Source organism: Ambystoma mexicanum, chromosome 8 (genome assembly GCF_040938575.1).
Source record: "Ambystoma mexicanum isolate Mex_15411 chromosome 8, UKY_AmexF1_1, whole genome shotgun sequence".
In the NCBI taxonomy this organism is placed as follows: Eukaryota; Metazoa; Chordata; class Amphibia; order Caudata; family Ambystomatidae; genus Ambystoma; species Ambystoma mexicanum.
The window spans coordinates 696,690,226-696,712,855 of record NC_090929.1 but is presented as its reverse complement, the minus strand read 5'-3'; the positions used below and the strand labels follow the sequence as shown (position 1 = coordinate 696,712,855).

At 45.8% G+C, this 22,630-nt stretch overlaps 1 protein-coding gene across 1 annotated transcript in view; it reads right to left on the bottom strand.

The window, feature by feature from the left end:
* The window catches only part of NODAL (nodal growth differentiation factor), a 56,933-nt gene extending 37,238 nt beyond the window's left edge, over positions 1–19,695 (bottom strand). Inside the window, exon 1 of the mRNA XM_069612177.1 lies at positions 19,448–19,695. Coding sequence (XP_069468278.1) covers positions 19,448–19,676 — 229 coding nt within the window. The 5' untranslated portion in view covers positions 19,677–19,695. The remainder of the gene's footprint in view (positions 1–19,447) is intronic.
* Between the last annotated feature and the right edge of the window lie 2,935 nt (positions 19,696–22,630).

The window sequence follows — 22,630 nt, the reverse complement described above, 5'->3', positions numbered from 1 at the left end:
AGTTTGCTATAGAATAATAATTATAAGTAGTACCTGGGGTGTCATTTACGGGAAATGTTGCTTTGTGAAGCCTGCTCAATTGGTGACATTTGTCAAAAAGGTACCGCCAAAAGATATGATGGGTGGAAGGTTTCGATTAATCTTAACCACTGACGTTGCTCTGGGAAACCTTCCACACTACCGTTCTGTAACCCGGCTGCACTATTGCAACTAGACCAGCGATATGTAAATCAGCCTTGGTCCTGCCACCAATGAGAGCATGCCATGCGAACCTGTTAGGCCACGCCCCCTCTTTACGGAAACACAGGCAATCCCTGACCTGTTTATACCTTGTTGGGCCGCATCCACAAGGTGCAGTTTGAGACCCTTTGGCACACTTAGGGGGACAAGCTATTAACCGAAAAATGTGATGGGAGGAAGTTTACTAAGTTATCAAACTGACCCACATTATTCCACAAAAATGTCCCAAACTTCCGGTATTGCCCTGTTAAGCCATTGGCAATTTCAAGCCTGTGGATATTTATGAGAACACAATAGTTCATGTTAGCCCTGGTCAATGGTGAGGGATCATGGTATCTGTAGTCCATAACAGCAGGAGTGCAGCCAGGCTGCAGATCCCTGCAAACAGTATTGGCGTATGCCAACACAATGAGGGCATCAGCTCTTTATACTACACACATAAACAAACACGAAGAAACCATCCACTGTTGGATCCAACCTCGTTGATGTGACCAGCTAAAATAAAGAATAGCATGTGCAAATGCCAGGAATCTCAGGAGGAGGCCTGAAAGGTGTATTTGCAAAAGCCGGTGGCTGCAGGGAATGTATTCATTTGAAAAATGGGTTAAATAAAAGGGTACCTTTTGTGTATCCAGAGAAACTGCAGCCAAAATGATGATTTCAAACACCATGCAGAGAATCTAAAAAGAGAGACTGATTGAAAGAGGATATCCAAAAAGGCTGGTCAAACAACAATGCAAGAGGGCAGCCAAAACCCATCAGGAAATATGCCTCACAACGAGGCAACAATCTGAAAATGAAAGACTTGTATGTGTCTCAACTTTTTCACCCATTAGTAAAATACTGAAGAGAAGTATTAACAGAAACTGGCATTTGGTGAGACAGGAGGGCAGCCTAGCTAAAAAAAAACATTATTTGTCTTCAAAAGAAATATGAACCTGAGAATACACTTGTCCACACCTATACTGAAGACAAAAAAGAGGAACAGACTGTGAGAAATCAATGGGGTTTTGAACACGTTGTGGGCCACTATAAGTGTGGGAACTGTGTGGCTTGCGAATTCACGGAAACCAGGAAATCATTTGAATGGGGTGAAATTAAATGGAACATGAAGGAACAAACTAACTGCCTGACGGCCAACGTGATACATATATAATCATGTGTCCATGTGATGAGATCTATGTGGGAAAAACAACTCGACAGATACGCCAACGCATATCTGAACACTGCTCTTGCAAATGCAATAAGACCGCGGACAGGCCCCTGGTTGACCATTTCCTACAAAAAGGACACTCAGATAGGGACATAAAGTGGTTTGTGTTGCAGAAGTTTAGAATACCAACAAGAGGCAGTGATATGTCAGTGATTCTGCATCGTGATACACACTCTGAAAAGTGTCAAAAGAGGGCTGAATGTTTCCATTGAATGGAATAAGCGGATACACATCTAAGCATGACATGAGCAAGTGGGTACATATATCTGTACCCTCCACATAGTTGTGTGGCATTTGGTAATAAATCTCCCTGTGTTTGCCTTGGTTTTCCTTAGGGAATTTGTGGTCTAATACCCCCGACCCCCCCCAATTTTATCTGGTCACTAACATCATAGTCTAATAAGAGGTGAGTATTAAATTCCCATGTCCATCGGGTGGGGGTTTCTTAATTAATTTGTGTAAAAGGACCAATCCGGGACAGTAAAGGGACATGAGATTATAGTCCTTTCTTCATGACAGGGGGCCTTGTATCCAAGTGATGTTGCACTAGAGTTGGTCTATGAGAACAGAGACAGCTCACTTTTCCAAATGATCTTTTTTCACGCTTGATGAGAGCCGTGCGAACCAGGTATCCATCTGGTACATGAAAGGGACATGAGATTATAGTGCTTTTTCAGTTGTTCTTCATGAGAGGGCTGTGTATCCAAGTGATGCTTCACAGGTGTATGCAGTCCTCTTTCTATGATCAGTGGCTATGGTCTATGAGAACAGGGACAGCCCACTTTTCGAATGAGTATTTGTTTGTGCTTGACGAGAGCCGTGTTAACCAGGAATCCATTACTGATGCAGTCTTTGAAATCATCCGCGAGATTAATTGAACCTTGGAATAAGATCGGAAGAGTGAAAGCTAAGCACGCCTCCATGACAGTATTATACCGCGGCGGCTCGCACTGTTATCATTTGGAAAACGGGGTGGTGCTCCACACGGCAACAGATTCGATTGTTTACATCAAGTACGGTATGCCCCCGAATAGTTTTTCTAACGCTGTATGCACGGCACAGCATCATTGGGTAATACAGGTCTCTGCTAACTTTTGAGCGGGTCAGTAGGGAGATTATGATCTTACATTATCCTTGGGTCAGGGTGGATGAACTGAAACTGTGATACTGACTATAAAAGAGTAAAATTGTTGTGGGTCATTGAAACGAGTGGAATTTTTGAGACCGAAAACAGGATATTTTCTGTTTTTGTCTCCACGGTGCACTGATTACTGGGTACACGGCATCACGCGGCTTAACCATTTAATCATATTCAGGGTGAGTATGTAAATACGTATTGATCTGATGAACTAGTGCATGTCCCGTGCCTGTAAGGGTCACTCGACATTATTGGGAAATTTAATCCCCCAAAACTGAGCAGGGGCTCTGTTTCCTTCTAGTGGTCATTGGGACTCCGTGAGAAAGAAAAGGGAAAAGAAAAAAAGAAGCTCCTCCCTGAAGTCGAGGTGAAGCTTCTGCTCCACAGCAAAAAAGACAACTCTTAAGTAAGTGACATAATACATATGATGTATAATATTAGATAGAAATTAGGATAAGGTTAGTAATACAATCCATGTCCTATTTTTCCAGGTGTCTGCAAATCAATAGCAGAGATCAGGTGGATTGATAACAGGCATCTACACTACCCCTGACACCACTTTGGTCAGCGGTGAGTGTGGGGGAACGCCATCAAATTGATGGTTGTACATAATTAAATTTCAGTTGTTCTATGAACAAGAAACGAATACATATATGTTAAGAAACAGTACTGACATTCAACAGGATTGTTTTATTGTTATTTGTGTGTTTTTTTTGTACAATAACCTTTTCTCTATGCACTTCTGTTTAAACATTTGAGAAAGTGAAGATATGTGTGAAAGTATGAGAGAATAGAGACTGATGAGAAGAAATGTATGATGTTAAATATGCTGGGGTAAAACCATTTTGAAATTGTTTTTCTATATGAAAGTGGAAATTGGTTTTGTTTTGTTTTCGAGAAATTATAAAATGTGTATACTTTTGAAATACTGTAGCCCAATTTGTGCGTAGGACCATTGTTTATTTTCGTTTGAAAAATGACAGTGCTTGAAAAGGAATAACTGTACCCAGGTTATGTGATGGGGAAAGCAATCCCATTGGCGGCTGTTTTACAATAGTTGAGAATGAATACAATGGAGGACACAAGAACTAGTGTTGGAGGGGGCGTCTCAGGTGAGCATCAAGGGGCAGCCAGCACAGATGAAGCCTACATAGATAATACTGTTTTGTTTACAGTTAATGTTTGTGTTTAGAAATAAAGTAGGGGGGAGGGCAATGTCTTTGAGTGACTCATTGGCTTCCTCTGTTGATTTGGAGCGAATGTTGTGGGTAAAATGTTCAGTTCAGGTGGGGGGTCGTGTGTTACCGTGGTGGGGAGCCAGGAAGATGGAATTTGCAAAGGTGGGAGGTAGCATAGGTTCCGTATTTTGCCTAGGATACAAGGGGTTGCAGAGCAACGGGGGAGGCAGGGTGTCACAGGAGGAGGGTGGTGTAGTAATTCAGCTGCTGAGGCGTAAAGTTGCAATCGTAGAGTTTTAGGTGACGGGAGTACGAATTATAAAAACATACATGGCCACCAGAAAAATGATGATTGTGCTGGATAGCCGGCAATAGCAAAAGCTTCATTCAGGTTGCAAGACCTGGTTAAGTTAAGAGGTTTGTGGTGATGTGTGTAATCCTGTGCGCATCCTTGGGGCATGGGGGGTGGTATCTGGTCCCATGGCCAGAGGGGCTCCGAAACAGTGTCAGAAGAAGCACATCCCGGTTGCCCTAAAAAGTAAAATGACCATTGGGCAGATTATTAGTTAACACTCAAGATATCATCACCCATTCTGGTGCTTTCCTGGCCTAAAGCATACAGATAGCTCCGGGCAGTCCATATGACAGATGGCATAATGGTGCATCGCCTCCTCCAGAAATTATTCTGGGTGTTGAATGAGATGCAGGTTTAAAAATGTGGGCAGTCCTTAATTATTCCCCTTACCAATTAAAACTCTCACAGAAGATTTTACAATTAATTCTGAAATGAACTCTCTCACAAGGTGATGGGCACACTCACTAACTTTGGGCTTATTTATTTATTTTAATTGGTTATTTATAACGTGCTTAATACCCAGAAGTTTCTAAGCGCGGATCCGGGGATCGAACCTGTGTTTCTCCATGTCGTCTTGCTTACAAGGCGAGCATGTTGCACCTGAGCTATCCTCCCAAGGCTTGACTGCACCAATGCCCGGCTTGCGAGTGCTACAAATAAAACAGTTGAAGAAAGGTCAGAATATGCCTGTTTGGCTTACTGCATTTGTGCATAAACATTATCAAAACTCAATCTGTGGTGTGTGCTTTATAATTTAAATGGCAGTAGAGGTGGCAAGGATAGGGCCTTTAATTTGCATGTGTCCAGAGGAAATATAAGCAGGAGGCAGACATGTTTCAGTACAAGTGTGGTTATCTTTGAGAGGCTCTGGAGTGCGCCACACAGTGCTGGAAAGTAACACAATTTACTGGGGGAACTCTTTCCTTCTGCCCCCCTTCATGTGGGGCACGGGGTAGTAGGAGAAGAGGCAGATAATCAGTGATGTGGGTGGGAATGAGGGGCAGAGCTAGGTGTTGAAGAATGTGGGTGCCCTTACCATAGGATGCTGGCTGATTTGCATAAAACAGTGCATTTTGGGAATATAAGAAAGATGACCACCAATGTATCAAACATGTCTGTAAAAGTAATTCAAACGTGTGCTCCTCCCGAGCATGTAATGCATACGGGGTTGGTGCTTTATTTGTCTGCCGGAATTCTCACCATGACAGTAAAATGTGTCATGGTGCAAGCAGCTTTGCACCGTTTCATATTTTGGGTTGTCCAGATGAGCAAAGGTGCAATTTCTGTAATCAAATATCACCGCTCGCTGCACGCATACAGTCTCATTGAGACTCCAAACACACAACACTCTCAGGAGTAGGGTACAGAGAGCTTCCTCAACTGTGGTGGGGCGGGTTTGGAACAGGTTGCTCAGGTCAAGGATAGGACTGCAATCAGGCAGAAGTGAAGGGGAGAATTCACAAAGGTCTCCGAGCAGCAGAGGGGCAGTAATGTAGCACCATAATTCAAAATCTGGTGGTCAGATTTTTCAAGCAAACGTGTTGCCTCGAAAATCTCCGTCGGATTAGTCCATGCCTCTGCCTCCTCCTGGTATGGGAGGCTGCTGCCACATGCTAGCGGGAACCTCTGCAATAACATGCCAAGATTAGAGCCTTCTGATATGTATAATCCCGCAGACTCGGATCACTTTCCCCGACTTTGCCTCTTTTTTCTGCTCCAAAAAATACCATGCACAATGTGGAACAATTATTGGTGGAGGTTCGGGGGAGGGAGGGCTGTATGGGAGGCTTCCATTGCAAATTGCTGCTGTGCAGTGCACACTGCATTGTGTCCTAGATTCCCTGCATGCATGTGGCGGAAGGCCTAGTTCTCCTTGCCCCTTCACACCCGCAGCTCGTCACCATTCTGCCTCTTTTGTATGCAGAGTGCGCTCATAATGGCCCGTTATCCTCCACCATTTTGTTATTTGCCGAATATATTCTGTTGCTATAATTATGAACTTGAAATGCCTGGTTAGCTTCTTCAGTTTGGGTCCTTACTTACTTCGGCCTGAAAATAACTATCTATCTGTGATTTCAGACATAAATACATTATTTTTTCTCTAAAGGACATTGTGCCTTAACTTGGGCGAGCCTTAAGATGCCAAGTTCCATGGTTTGCGACTGTGTCATGGAACACAGGGAATCGAACTTTGGCGCAGGGAGAGTGACATCTGGGCAAGACGTGGACGGTAGCAGCCGCCATTGAGGCCGATGTACGGGCACTAATAACGGAGTCTAGAGGTACTATTTGGACATTGTGACAGCGAGGGACCACATTGTGTGTGGGCCCATGCAGTCAGAGGTAGATCGGGTAGTATATGCTGGCTGATAAGTGGCACGTTCAGCCAGTAGAGGGCCACAGGATCCCATCCGCCTGGAATGGAAGTAAGCAGGAGGCAACGGCGGTGCATGCTGGGATTCGTGTTGTCAAGAAAAAATAACATGAAGAGGAGAAAATGACTGGGGTGTGTAATGCATTCATTGGCCACGCGAGGGCGTCCGTAGACCATACAAGTGGATTACTACAAGGTTAATTGCGGAATTGTGTCACAATGGGCAGCAATGAAGAAGTCCAGCCGCTGCCACCGTTTTTGGAAACGACTGGCAAACTCCTGTGAAATGTGGTACGTGGATCAGGACGTTTGAGACATTTTTAGCAGCCCCAGATAGAGGAACTTACAAACCTGAGAAGAAAGCTGCTTTGTTAATAAATGTACCTGGTTCAGAAGGGCACACCGTTTTTCATCACCTGCCCAGGGTGCAATTAGATGGTGAGGACAACAATGAATAGGCTACAAAGACATGCCATGCAGACAAATGTCATACTAGAAAGGCACCCGTTCTATGTTCGGCAACAAGGTGCAGATGAGTGAACTGAGGAACATGTGGCTGCACTGCGAATATTGGCTGCGGACTGTGAATTTGGCCAGTTAGTTGATCAGCACACAAGAGACCCCATTTTTTGTGCACTGCAACAGCAAAAGAATACAGGAGAGACTTTGGAGGTGTAGGGACCTGACCCTGGACCAGGCAATATATATATGGCGAAAAGTATAGAAGTGTCTACAAGTGGAGTACAAGTTTTTGACAAAGTGGTGACACCCCATCGTGTTCAAATGTAAAGGAGAAAGCAGTAAGAGTGCCAGCAAACAAAAGGGGAATTGACGAGAGAAGAGGAGGAAGGGGTGTCACGCCTGATACCAGGACATGCTACCGATTTGGGGCATCGGATACATAGCGCCCAGTAGGATGTGTCCAGAAGTGAGCATAGCATGTAGCATATGTGAATGCATTGGGCATTTTGCAAAGACCTGCTGCTTGGCCAGGGGAAGCCGTGTGAATTTTTCAGCAGAAGATGAAATGGAAGACAACCGGAATGCAGAGAACATAGTGCTAATGGTTGGATCAGCGCAAGCAGCAAAGAAAAAAAGGAAGAATCAACATTTGTGGCAAATATGTAAATCTGGTGGCTGCCCCGGCGCCACAGTGAGCATAATCTCTCAAGAGACGTGCAGTTGCTTGCTTGGCCAGATAAGAGCTTGCATTAGCCCCGGACAGTTTGAAGGCGAAAGGATAAACTTGCAAGGATATTTTCAGAGAACTGGAGTTTAAAGGACGATTCGCTGAAGATTCAATTTACTTGGGCAGCAAAGGGATACATGTGCTGGGTGCTAGGTTGGGGAACACAAGCCTGGTTGAAGGAGGTCCTAGAACTCTTGAAGTGATGAGCAAGTATTATCAGTAACTCAGGGACGCAATTTGGAAAGGATCCTGCAGGATCACAAAGCATTTTTGCAGACCGGCTCTGTAGTCTAAAGGGTTTTGAACATTGTATTAGATGTGCTGTGGGCATACCAACCACGTCCCACATGGTGACAGGAATTTCACCTTTTGAATTACTAAGGGGAAGAAAAGTGGTGTCGAAGTTGGTGCCTGCATGATAAAATGTTTATCTGGGGCGGGAATACCTCCACTAGATATGGGGCAAATTCATGAACAATGTGCTGGAGTCGCAGTGAAAGAAAAAGATGTGTTTTGACAGCCAAAAGTGTGTGTGAAAGAATGTGCCATTGGCGATGTAGTGATTGCGAAAAAACCTTTCAGGGTTGCCAAAGGGGAATCGCAGTATTCTGATCCCGATGTGGTCACTGAAACTAGTAGCCGTTCAGCAATGTTTGTGAGAATGGTGGGTGGAATAAGGAGAAAATTATCTAGTTGGGTAGAAAAGTGGAAGCATTGGATGAAGGCCGGAGTAGCATGGATTTGATGATTGAGACCAATGGTACTACGTCCAGGCAGTGACGCAGTGGCGAACCCATAAGGAGACGGAGTCAAGTGGATGTGATGAAGGGTACTGGGGCAGCAACTGTGCTGACGTTAGTGATCAACCGCTCGATGAGGTTGGAAGTGAGGATGCAACAAGAAGTAGGCAAGGTACGCAAAACCACCACAGACGCATTGCCAGTTATCATAGCAGGTTCAGAGACTACGTGTATTTTAATTAAAACAGTTTGGTACATGTTATGGATTCCATGGCTATAGTAAGCCATTGTTGTCGAAAGGGAGATGTCTTAAGATGGTACTACCCAAATTGATCGCATACATTTGAACGAATGGGAGATTTGACCGAATTCGGTCACTACCATTAGTTTGAATTTGTGTATTCTATTTGAATCTGAAAATACTGAACATGAAGAGCGGGGGTTGTGGGGTTGTCCCCCGCAATCCATGTTCAGTATCTTCGGGCAACATTGGAAGCAGGGGACACCAAAAAAAATGAAAACGGACCCTGCAGCGTCAGATCCGACCTGCGTTAGCGGGACGGAACTACGGAACTGATGCTGCAGGGGTATAGGAGTGGCGGCAGCCAGCAACAGCAAAAAGGTAAGAAGGGGGCACATGGGGAGGTTTGTGGACTGCTAAATTTGGCTTGTTTGAAGTATACATTGAAACGTGGCAAAATCGACTACGTCAATTCCGCCGTGATTCTTTATACTTTGGTCAAACAACACAGATCCCTTAAGATGCATAGTTCCATGTGTGAGGCCCATGACCGTGCTGGGAGCCATGGAACAAAGGGAATAGAACGTGGGGAACGTGGGGAGCGGGGAGAGTGAAAGTTGGGGGAAGACATGGGACACAGGGGTGCCTGCCTTGGTGGCTGATGTACGAGCCCTTATAAAGGAGTCTAGACATATTATTGATGTCGTTTGTTACTGCTCCAGCAAGCCACGTCATAGGATGGGAGCTATGGATGTAAGTACTGTGACGAGGAGTAAGAGTAATGATGATTACAGGAAAGTAATCCAGGCCTTACTTTTAAATCACTGTTCTTCGTCCTAGTGTGTACTTTTGAGGAATAGCAAAATCGAGCTTGGCCCAGGAGACGGAAAGAGGAGCCAATACACCCCTATTGACTTAGTAACATAGTAGTAAGTCATCTAACAATAGGCATACCAAGTAAAAGCTGATACTGACCCCTAGATGGCCCCATCCAAATGGGTAGGATGGGAAACAGGAGAAAGCGGACACGCATCTTTGGGGCCCCAAATCCTGAAATTCCATCCAGGAAGTTACATGGCCCATATAGGTGGCCTTTTCATCAAAACGGAAGAAGGTGAACCCCTAAGGTCCACACAATACTGCAACACAAAAACAAATGGTGGTGTTCGGTCGCTGAGTAGGGCTTTTATGAATTTGAAGCATCGCAGTAAGGAAAAACTGCAAAGCATTCTCGCAGTTTGTTTGCACTTAAGTAATGGCACAAGGAAGAGGGCTCATGCCATTAGAGCAGGGAGCACAAAGGGCAGATTAGAAGGGTCTGGTAGGGCCTTCCTGATGTTAATAGTGCGGGTGCCCCATTGGGCACAGATTTATATGTGAATTCTCTGGCAGGCGTGGTAAAAATTGTGCAAAATATACATCGGCCATTCTTTGGTCCCTTTGGTTTTGGAGCACAATCTAACCATTATGACGCTGGCTTTAAAAGAGCCCGTTGGAAAGCATGCCAAAAAATAACAACTATCATACAGAGGCCTGGGAGCAATAACCTGGTCTATGGGTAAGTTCCCTCTCTAAAGGGTCTACATCCAAAATTGCCTAGCATGTCGGTGCTGGACTGTACTTCTAGGTGGGACCAGACTGATCTGCAGGGAATTAAGGCCACATGTGTTGGAGCCCAAAGGGTTTTAGAACCTGCAGATCGGAAATTGTTTGCTGCTTGGACCGGAAGTCATTTTTTCCTTGTATCCTCTGAGACGATTGAGTTGAACCGACTGCTGTGTGTGTGTCCCAACATTGGAAAGGTTTGGGAGCTTCGCAGCAAAAGACGATTGATGGTGTTACCCTGCTCTGCTGCACACCATAGTAGGGCACACCATAGTACTGCATCGTTGCCCGGGAAGGTGAAGCCCGCCACCTCGCTCATTTCCTATTGCTTGCATAACTATTGGTTGCTATATAACTGGCGCATCGCAACGTAAACCATAACATCCGCATTTACCCAAGAAAAAGGAAGTAAAGCAGAAAGTAAAGGAAAGGGGAAAGCAAACAGACGGAGTTGCGGGGGAGGGAGCCTCGGACTAAGCGTGTTCCTTAAGCTGTCTGCTGTGCCTCCCCAACCTTGACATTACCCCTAGTAAATGTGTGCATTGTTACCTCCAGGATATTAGGTGGTTGACTCTTGTCTGGACACGGAAGAACACAGGTCGAATTGGACAACTTGACTGGTTAGACTGCAAGTCTGTTTTTTATTTTTTGTACTCATCTGAACTTTCACACAGGGTTTAGATTGGTATTTTGATAGTTCTATTTGTGTTGATCATTTTTAGAACTGCGCTTTTTTTGTTTTTTTGTGTGAGCCAAAATGGCTACAAAGACAAAAAGAAAAGCTGTTCAATCTATGTCGCCAAAAGGGGGGAGCAAGAGGGCTTTTAATCTATTTGAACCTATAAGGGATGTTAATATCCTTCCAATTGAAATCAAAGATGTTTTGCACGACATCGAAGGTCAAAATATTAATAAAAAAGATGCCCCAAATCTCCGAAAGGAGGCAGCGGCACTAAATTGTGTGTCTGAAACAGAAGATACTGCAATCCTCTCAAAGAGTGTAGCACCCGTCTTAAAACCCACATTGCTACCAAATGTAAGCAGACAGCACAAGAAGCAAAAAGTCCCCATCCACATCTATGAGATGGGGAAGTTTGAAGGTCAAGAGGGGGGGGGGGCAATTTTGCCCTGCCCACTATGGCTAGTAGAGACCATGGGGTCCAGGTTATTGAACTACATCCAGAAGCCACAGACCTGCTGATACTGGATAGCCCTGTTAGAACATCTGACACCCAATATAGCCTAAGATCACAGAAGGAGATAAGGGGGGGCAATGACCCCAGTTCCCAGTTGTGTGCGAGGGTCCCGTTGACATTTTTGTGCCAATAGATACCAGATCTTGGGGGACGAGTGACCCAGAAATGGTGGCGTTATGGAACAAAAGGCTCTAGGTGTACTCACAGGGAGGCCGGGAGGAGTAAATACGACAGCCCAAGGCTGAGCCAAACATAGGGGGGTTAGTAAATGTACACAAACTAATATGGCATGTGAACCGAGTAGTTCCCAGATGGGAATAGGTGGGGACACCCTAGGGATAGTTCGGGGTGATCTCCAATCCCTGAGAACCATGTGTGGGTTGATTGGAAAAAGTAATTAGGGATCATTTCCACCACTTTGGAATTGAACTGCAAGGTATTAAGAAGAGGCTGTCATGGGTGGACATAAACAAGGAGGCTTGCAGCACCCAAGGTAGTAGAACAAATAGCAGCATAATGCCTGATGTAATACCCAAAGTTTCTTTGCCATCAGTACATTTAATGGTGGATAAGCCAGGTTCTTGCCCACAGAGTAATGTGTCTAACAAAACGCCCAACCAAGGGAATCGAGGGAATATAAGTGACTACATATCCCCCCCCCAATATTTTAGGCAGAAACTGGCAGACGAAGAATTTTAACACATGAAAAACTAGTTTGCATTGGGTCGGCTCACCTAATTCGATCCCTTTGGGGCATGGGAGTGGCAGAGGGTTGGAGAGTGCTTCCCATATGGGTCATCTAAATCAATCAAATGATCACTGCAGGAATGGGGCAGGGCAGAGTAATCCCTCTGTGACATTACACAATATAGCAAAAGTAAAAAAAATGGGTCTCATGAAACACACACGCTGGTGATTAACAAGTGCATCTTTTACATGAGGCACACAAGAGGGTGTCAATCCATTCTTAGGGCTCACACACCAAATTGTGTGAGACAGAGCTTGCCCAACAGCAGTGATGATATGGTTGTGGTCTCCCTGAAAAGTGACTATCTGATGGAAAGTCTGTTGTCTATCGATCTTCGGGTGTACCTCCCCCCTCCCAGGCTCAAGAATAACAATTAGGCCAACTATCAAGAAACAATCTATGGGTACTTCGAATATATAAAATACTTACCAAGTGGAACTGCAAATAGGGCGTTCATAAACTCCAGTAAAGAGGCAAGCACCAGGCAGGTAGGTGCTGACCTGGATGGAGTGGACTGCCAATCCCTTACCCATGTAGTGGAGCAGCAACCAAACTGGAGAGAAATTAGATACATTTCATGGAACATAGCCAGCCTAAGAAAACACTTGGCAGATTCCGATTGGTGCAGCTTCATTCGGGATTATGATTCGGGGTGCTTCCAAGAAACATGGTAATTGGGGTCGATTTCTTCCCAGGGCTATGAGGTGTTCCAAATCTAGGAAATTAAAGGGGGAAGAAGGAAGACCCTCGGTCATGACTGGCAAATATCAAATATTGAATTTAGCGCCCCAGATGCCTAGTATTTGGTGTGCAATTCCCAGGGTGGCCAACCGATCTCCATGTTTAATGTATACAATTGAGTCGTAAACAAACACTCCACTAATGCAGTAGAATTGGCAACGAGACCTGCAGAAACCAGGGAAGTAAAAGAGGGTTTGGGCCCCTGGTTTATTTTGGTCAGTGATCCCGAACCTGCAAAATGAACCCCTGCCTTTTATGGAGGGAGTTTGGGATGATTATGATGAGGTGTGGGAAATCCCCTCACTGATATCTTCCATGCAAATGAGGGTGCAGCCACCAGCCCTTGGCTGCACTGCGTCCCTCCTTGGCATGGATCTAAAGGCATGTAATGGGTGCTTTGTGAAGGACCAGCCAGCTAAGCCCACCTACCAGGGCATTGACGGTGCCTCGCATATTGACTACATCCTCTTATCTACGAGGATGGGGGGGTATACAAAGGCCTTTGAGTCTTAGATAAACAGGGATGGGATCATGGGCCATTGTCCTCAAAGCTACACCTATGGGCATGCAAGAGAGGGGTTTCCAGTGTAATCCTAGTAACACAGTCCAAACCCAAGGACAATCCAAGCAAAGGATCAAGTGGTCTGACCTTGACTTGTCATGCCTGAGACCTGGCATCTACGTGTCAATCCTGCCTGATTTGGAGTGGCTCTTGCCTATGGAACTTCCAGACGCTGAAGCTTATCTTCTATATGGTAGGCTGATTTTGGGCATACAACCCTTTGTCACAAAGTCCTGTAAAACTGTAAAAAAAAATGCCATGAGAAGCACCTGCTGGTACGATGAGGGTTGTAAGACAGCAAAGATGGGCATTGACTGGGCCGAGCTGAGGCATCTAAGAGCAGTATAGACACTTAATCAAGTCTTTAAAAAAAAGACAGGCGAGTACGGCAGGAATGGGAAAGGTTACAGGAAGCTTCCGAATCCGGGGGTGCTATGTCATACCAGATTGTTTTGGACAGTCGTTAGTGGGAATAAAGAAGGTGGTGGCACTGACTTGGTTGGTAATATCACCCCAAGTACCTGGAGGCAACACTTCCAGAACCTCAATGGAACAGTAGTCCCAGGGTATTATACCATGTAAGGTCATCTGTGGGAACCAAGATAGAGGGGAAAACATTGGCCCCATTCAGTTAGTTACTGGAAGTCACTAATGCTATTCAATCCCAAAGGTGGGGTAAAGCGCCCGGACCGGATCTCATCCTCATTTATCTAATCAAGGATGAACTGGGCACTGGTATTGTGGCAATTGTTCAATGTCATCCTTGGGCTCAACAAAGTGCTTCTGTCCTGGCAAAATGCTACTATCGTTCCAATATAGAAAAAAGGAGGTAGAGAGGGCCCAGCGAATTTTAGGCCAATATCACTTTTGGACGGTGTGGGGAAAGTATTCACCAGAATCGTATACAAGCATCTTCAGACATGGGTTGTGCAGGAGGAAATAGTTGATCACCTTAAAGCAGGGTTTCGGCCAAAAATAAGTACCATGGACCAGGTGTCCCGCTTACAACTAGTCATGCAGAAATACACAGTCCTGAGGAACATTAACTTATATTCGGTGTTTGTGGATCTCAGGACCGCTTTTGACTGTGTCACAGGGAACCTGTGGTCCATTTCGGCCAGAATTGGGTACCTGTAAATCACCTGCAGATTATTGAAGAACTCTGTACGCACAATAAAGCTGCAGTACGATGATATCTGGGAGGGCAAACTGACAGATCCATTTATGGTGGCTAGAGGGGTGAGGCAGGGATGCATGCTCGCCTCCCTGTTGTTTGTAATCTATATTGATGAAGTCATACGTTATGTTGGATCGAAATATCTAGACCAACCAAAACTTGGGCAAGAAGATAGCTTGGAATAGTCCAGTGCTTCTTTTGCGGATGACGCTGTGCTCCTATCAACATCAGTAAGGGGGCTGGAGATCACCCTCGGAGCCCTATGTTGAAAAATGTACTGAGCTCCATCTCTAGGTACATACAGGGAAGACAAAATCCCCAACTAATCTTTCGGCCAAAATTATTTAAAGGGTTTACCAAAATAAAATTGAAAATTAAAGGCATTGCTCTAGAACAAGTTCAATGTTTTTATTACTTTGGGGTAAGATTTGACGATTGAGGTAGCTGGACACCTCAACTTGTTAAATCCAGCTCATTCCTAGAAAAATATGATGGGGGAATATGGAGATTGTATCTTGCTCAAGGCCGGGGGGACATTACGGCCTGCCCTTACAATGTATATTGCTCTAGGGCGGTAGATGCTTCCGTAAATGTTTGCTTGGTATCCCGTCCACCTGCTCGGGCATCAACATTTACCTAGAGTGGGGCCTTCGGCCAATTAATGGTGATGCTGCCCTTAGGCCGGTCCTCTATTGGTTCAGACTGTGGACCACCCCTGAGCTTAAATGGTATTGTGAGTCGGTCACATACATGCTGTGATCTGAGGTTGGTAGATTGTTGCTGTGGTTCGCCCATGTCAAAATATATTTGTTGGAATTAAACTTAGTCCAACACTGGCATAACCCCTTAGGTATTACGAAAGATCTTGCAGAAAAGGTAGAGCGCCTCAAGGGAGGCAACTGAAGTGGATTTGATCAATGCATGCAGTAGGCTGGCAATGGGGAATTTCTACCCGGCTTCTAAATCGGCCCTCGGGTTTGAAAAATATCTAGATGCGGCTTACCCCGATTACTTATGCCCGGTGTGTGTGGTTTAGCCAGGGAATCCATGGGCCATTTTTTGTTTTCCTGCTGGGGATATTATATGTCCAGGAATAAGTACCTAAATAAATTTGCAATGCACACAGTATACGTTGGATAAGCGAATCGCTATTGCTATTCAGGCATTGTAATGACATAAATATAGTATACTTTGTGGCAAATTATATCCACCAGGCATGGTGCATCAGAGTGAGAGCACTAAAAGCTGGGGTTACATGAGCTAAAGCTCTTCATAAAAGATGGTGAATACATCCCTCCACATTGTAATGTGGTCTATATACCAGGAATGTAATTCTCCCTTAGCGTTGCTGCTAATCTACTAACGCACTTTATTGTTGTTTTGTATATCCCTATGGGTTAGTAAAATGTCTTTCTTGTAATGATGCTCCTATCAAAATTATAAATGCACTTTTCTTGCACTTTTGTACATTCCTGTGAGGTCTATCCAACCTAGCGTTGTCTGTAAATTTGATTTTCTCCTTATGTTGACCATGGATTAGTGAAATGTGTTTCCTTGTATTGTTAACTTGGGAATTGTAAGGGTTATTAATGGAACTGGCTGCTCCTCCTGTACCCGGCGCGCCACTCTACCAGTATTCTACCTGTGATATGTATTGCCTCTGACTAGGGGATCACAAATTGAATGGACTCAATTTGATGAACAAATGGTGTTGTGATCCTGTGATGACCAGGACCAACTGTATTCACAAGTATATTATACATATATTAATTCATGCCTTTTATCATTTGATGTGTTTTATATCTATTGTAATTCTCAGATTTGTATGTGTTTTTTGGCAAATTACTAATTTTCGAATAAATGCCACATGATGGTGATGTGCAAATAGTTATTTCTCCTCTGTGAAGGGTGCAGTGAGCTAAAGCGTGGCTGTCGACCCTCCTGAGTGGGAGAAATACCATAGAACAGGTTATTTGAACCATGTTCGTTCTCATTGGAGGACCTCCCACACTCTTGCTAGTCTAGTAAAAATTGGGGTTTCACCCTAAGTAACCCAGGGTAATCCAGACATGGACCCCTTAATCACTGTGTCTTAGAGAGGCTCAGCTTCACCTCACTGATGAGGCCCAGCATATAGCTCTCCACCTTTTGTGGTCCCTGGGTGGGTGAAAACACCTGATTTTGTATTTGGCGGCTGAAAACCCATTGATTTACACAGATGTGCAAGGGGTTTGGCGGGTGAGAGAGCTGCCATAAGCATGTGAGTAGAGAGGTATGCCAACAAAGCCAAACACGTCTCGGTTTGCTGTTGGTACTCTTGTTCAGAGGAGAATTGCCAAGCGTTTCTGTGCTGGTCTGCCATTGTGGGTGGGCCAGACTGATATGCAAATGGCTATCTCTCCTCTGTGAAGGGTGCAGTGAGCTAAAAGGTGGCTGTAGAACCTCCTGAGTGCAAGAAATTCCACAGAACAGGGTATTTGAACCATGTGTCGTCAGTAGAGGGGCTCCCGCACTCTTGTTAAAAAAGGAAACCAAGTTACATTTTCTGAAAACCATTCGGCCGGTGTGACAGTTTGCCCTCTGTACACATTTTCAATTTTTAAAATATATTTCATTGCAAAAATGCAACTGCGTGGTGAGACCCCCCACACAGGTCAAGGCCAGGGAGTACCTTCAGAAGCGGGGATAATCCAATCAAATCCACCCTGAAAGGATGTGGATTGCACGTCTGCGGGGTTGTATAGGGCTGTCTGGCCGGGGTACCCTGTGTGGGGATGAGAATAAAACACGCAGACGCTGCTCGGGGGAGCCCAGAGCCAATCGGCGCGGTGCGGAGCAAGAACATTGGCAGCAACCACGGGGATGTGGATTGGGGGGGCCCAAAGGCTGCTGCCTGCGAGAGAGAGAGCACACGTTCAGTGCGGGTCAGCAGGCATGACACGGGGGCCACTGGACAATGGTGGCTCACGCTGGGCACGGCTCAGAGCTTCCCATGCGGCGATACCCGCGCGCCGCATATCAGAACCCAGGCAGTAAATACGTGTCCGAGCAAGGGCAACGCAAAGCCGCCGGGCCCGGTCTAGAAGGCACAGGGTTACCCAGCTGGTCGTGTAAAAGTGGGACCGTTTCATGAGTTGCCGCACTGTGCACACAACTGGGCAATTGGACAAAAGAGATGTGCTTTCAAAGTCACATTTGCTGCACACCTGATCGGAAGCGCACCGAATTAGTTTTACAGAATGAGCAACAAATTGCCGTTTGAGATTGTGTGCACCTGCTAAATCTGCCCGCCTATCTGTCTCTCTATCGATCCCCCGTTGCCAGGACGGGCGATCGAAATGAGCGAGACAGGGATGACAGAAAGGGGCCATCGCTTGTCGGTATGTTTTCCAATACTTCTTTGTACATTTAAAAAAATACTTTAAACTGATGCATATGTATAAAACCTCTTCTTTGACCCCAGGCATTTAGAATTGCACTACACGATGTACACCCGTCAGAAAGAGACTTCTATTATTGTCAAAAATACTTAAAAGGAAGCAGTGTTTACACGGTGCTTGCGGTTGCCGCTTCAAAGCGCTGTAAATAGCCGGGATAGTGCCTGAAGTTTTCAGAGCATATGACGCATCCTGCTTTTCTGAATCACCAAGAAGAGTATGTAGTTGTTGTGGTATACCGTGAAATAGAGACATTCGAGTTCTAATCTCGGCTCCCCACTTGACCCAAGGCAGTCCTGATCGTGTGCAAGTGACCCCTATTCCACGCCCTACCTGCCAAAGCCTGGAAACAAACCTCTGTGTATGAAGGGGGGAAATAAACATGGTTAGCTCGTAGTTTAAAAAAAAAAGCCTAGTGGGTGAATGTGCATGCTGCAGATATCTTTCACAAGAGCTGCCATGTCCCGCGGAATTAACGTTCAGGGATACGTCTGCACGTCCTAGGGAGCTTCCTCCCCCAGCAAGATAGTTCAAGTGGTCAATGCACATTATGCAAGAAAGCATTCATGTTCAACAGACATCAAGTCGCGACCCCAACAGAGCTCATGGGCGGGGGGGAGGGGGGGTGAATGTTTCTGATGCGCAAAGCCGTGCAACTTGCTGGTCAGAGCACCGTGCACCAGCGCAGTCAACTTGACTTCTCTCCGGTTCAGGATGGTCTGGGAACCGGGTAATAATCGCACTCTTAAACCTGGCAGGCAAATACTGAAGCAGACGAAAGTGTTCCTTTTAACACCACCAATTGCAAGGCAACTGGCCGGTGTCCACGCTCCTTTGCTCCTTTGCCAGGGCATGGTCTGCTTCAGTCATGTTCCAAGCTTTGCGACAGAGTGCGTTGGATTCTAATGCCAGGCCCCCCTTTTAAAGAAGTGTGCGACACGGATATGTGAAACCCTTATTTGACTGCTACACATTGGGGGCGACATGGCTCGCAGTGCAAAACAAGCAAGTTCAGTCATAACCGGCACTGCTCGCTAGAAGCAGGGAATTGGGTGGTTCAGTGTCAGCGCTGGTCGGGCTGGGACAGAGTCCTGCCCATGTCATGTCTGACCAGGGCGGCGAACTGAAGTGCAGTGTGGAGCTTCACTGCTCGAGCACGTGACAATGAGACCTGCCTCCTAATCTCTACTTCTGCACATGGCCCAACGGTGCTAATGCGGGCGCAACATTTTCTCTCTAGTGTGTCACTTGTCTTAAAAAATAAAACGGGTTTACAAATAGATGAAAGCTATGTATTAAAATTAGGCGCTTACTTTTAGCCTCCACGCTCCTGATGATGTCCGCCTCTGGGCCGTGGGGCTCCTGTGCTTTGCTCCCCCTTTCTGCCTTCTGCAAGCCCCGATACAGGTTGACCATGTAGCGGGACGGTAGCTGCCCCCTGCCAACCCTGTCCTGCTGCACGAACTGAGTGTCCTCCCTGCACCTGAGTCCTGGCACGAGCAGGAACACCACGAAGGGGAGAAGGGAGCGGAAGACCTGCATTGTGGCCCTGTGGGGCTCCAGTGTGGGTGTGGGCAGAGATTTGCGTGGCGCCCCTGGGGGCTTTATAATCCGCCTTCCATCAGGCATGTGTCAGAGACCGCGTTATGTGGCTTTCAGGGTCTCTGGCCAATCGGAGAGACAGACCCCCGGTGTGCCACAGTCCCCTTGGGGCGAGGAGACACCTATTTAAGAAATCACGCTTTGATGGGGTGGGAGGGGCGTTCAAAACTAGGCGAGGATTGCGCGTGTATGCAAAAAAGCGCAGAAGTTAGGTGCCAGAACCCACCAAGTCCTCATGTCTGTAAGGACAGGTGCATTGACTGTTATATGACGGACTGTGTACACAGACCTAGGCTACCCCAAAAAAGTGTTCAGACGGAGGCATTTGAATGGCACGCACTGCGCTGTTTAATGAAGCGAGCGTCTTTGTGATGGTTTTTTAAAAACATTTATTTTATGTTTTCGCTGAAAAGTGCTACAGAATCATCGGTCACCCAGCACGGACTTCTGATGGAGAGCACGCAGGCGAAATGCAGTCGTTCCTGGTCCTCGCGTTCTAGGAGCTGCAGCGTCGTGCGATGGGTATATTGTGTCCCCTCGCAACAGTGACCCGCAGAAGCGAAGCCAGTTCCGCAGGTGTCGCTTTAAGTAGACTGGGGCTGCAGTTTCGAAAATAGCCACGGAAATGAGTTGCAGCCGGTCGGCCCTCGTGTATGGAAGGTCGGCGGCGTCAGGGCAACGCGAAGAGAAATCAAAGAAGGGGGAAAACGCGTATGCAGGAGATGTGATATAGAGATTTATATCACCGGGCGTAAAACACAAACAAACACAAAAACATGACACCCGAAGAGGCATGCGTATTCCAACGAGGTTTCGCTTTGGCTGTAGAATACACACAGGGGCCTGCAATGAGACTTGTGTCCCTAGGTCAGGGCATAGCTCTCAACCATTTGTGCTGCAAAGGCGGGTGAAATCACCCGTTTCTGTTTTGGCGGGTGAGACGCCCATTGGAATGAATGGGCGTGCAGGAGGCTTGGCGGGTGATTCAGCCCTTTACAAGGCGGGTGACACCCGCCAAAAAGCGTGTGAGTTGAGAGCTATGGGTCAGGGGATACAAGGTCATTCAACCCCCCCTCCCAGTCAGGGCCGGCCTAGGATTTGAGGGGCCCTGTGAGGCTTAAGATGTGCGGGGCCCCTTTATTTGCATAAATGCTGACCCATGATATTACAGAACATAAAAACACTTTGCCATTAGTGAGGCAGGAGACACATACACAGTGACGTCCAGTATAAGAATGGTCACTGTTAACGTTTACCTATGTGGCAATATCCGAAGTGAGGCTTTATTTTGTGGTAGTAGACAAAAAGAGAAGGGAGCCTCATCAATTACCCACTGAGCCTTCATTGGAGGGGGTGCGCAGGCCACAACTGTTTGGCGGGGTGCAGGAATTGAAAGGATAAGCAGGGAATCCCATAACCAAATGTTGCAACGGCAACTGAGCAGGTTAGGTGACTGTTGCTGAGATGTTATATTTATATCTTCCGGTAAATAATATGGCTTTTTACTCAATGCTGCTGCAAAATGTGCTGTAAAATGTGGTGTTTCGACTATGGGATAGGTACAGCTCCCTCGCATCACTAGGTGTGGGAACATCTGGCCCCATCGGAAAAATCAAAAGCTGGCACCTATGAATAGACGCACAGCAAGTGTATATATCTGAAAGTGAAATACACAAGTTTGATTCAATTGACCTTTCCCCTTAGAAGACAGTGCACCAGACAAAAGAGCATTGGCATTTAATAAACATTAATCAACACCAGAAAATGACCTGAGAGTGGAGGTTTTCCAATAACTATCCTAGCAAAGTGTAAAAGGTGCCTACCTTTAAATCCCAACAATCGCTCGGCGCAACGTGCTTGCCTTCAAAGCAAGACGACACGGAGCAACCCAGGTTCGATCCCCGGGCCCGCGCTTTGAAACCTCTGGGTATTAAGCACGTTATAAATAACCTATCATATCATATAGTGAAATATTCCCTCAAAAACAAAATCCCAGTAAGAGACATGTGTTATGATGACACTTTTATGTGGTATTGTGGGTTTAGTGACTGCACTGCGACAACAGGGGTGACACCCTTGTAGCCAAACACTTGAGCAAGTTTGCCAGACTCAAAAATGCCCAAGCGGGGTACCGTCCACCCTCTGAAAAAAGCGTGCCCACCCACATGCATCCTCTACTTATGCCCTAAAAACAACACATAGCCACAATGAGGGAAAATAGCATTCCCAGGATTGCAACCTCTGGGCATATATACATGACTTGCTTGCCTGCTCATCGTTTGCTGTTACCCCCATGTTTGGCTTTAAACACTACTCTGCTTTTATAAATATGACATAAAGTACACAAACCATAGTAATGTTTTCACACAAATATATAAATCCTTAGAGAAACATGTTAGGCAAAATTGTTCATTTGTGGCATTATTCTCCTCTTCTTAGATGGGAGACTGCAAATACCAGAATGCAATTCAGCAGAAAGCAAAACATGGCCTTTGAGTTTTGAAAATGTACTTTCAAGACTTGGAATATTGTGAGAAAAGGTTACTTACCTGTTTGTGTTTCAATGTTTGACACATATAGGCTTTATGTATAGTGTGATGAAAATATGACATACTACCAAAAATAAACTATTTTAGTTGTGTTAAATATGACCATCTGAAACTAATGACGTTCATTTAAAAGTGCTCTGTGAGACATAAGTAGCCTGGTTTGGGGTGTACACTTTTTTTTCCTTTCCTTCTTCATCTATCCTCTGACACTGTTCTAGCACTCATCTCTCCTATCTTCTCGACCTGCTACACTAGCACCTATCCTCCCTATCTCACGAAGTCTGGAAGGAAAAAGCACAAATAAGACATCCTGAGTGCAAACCCTGGCCTTCCCATCGCAGATTC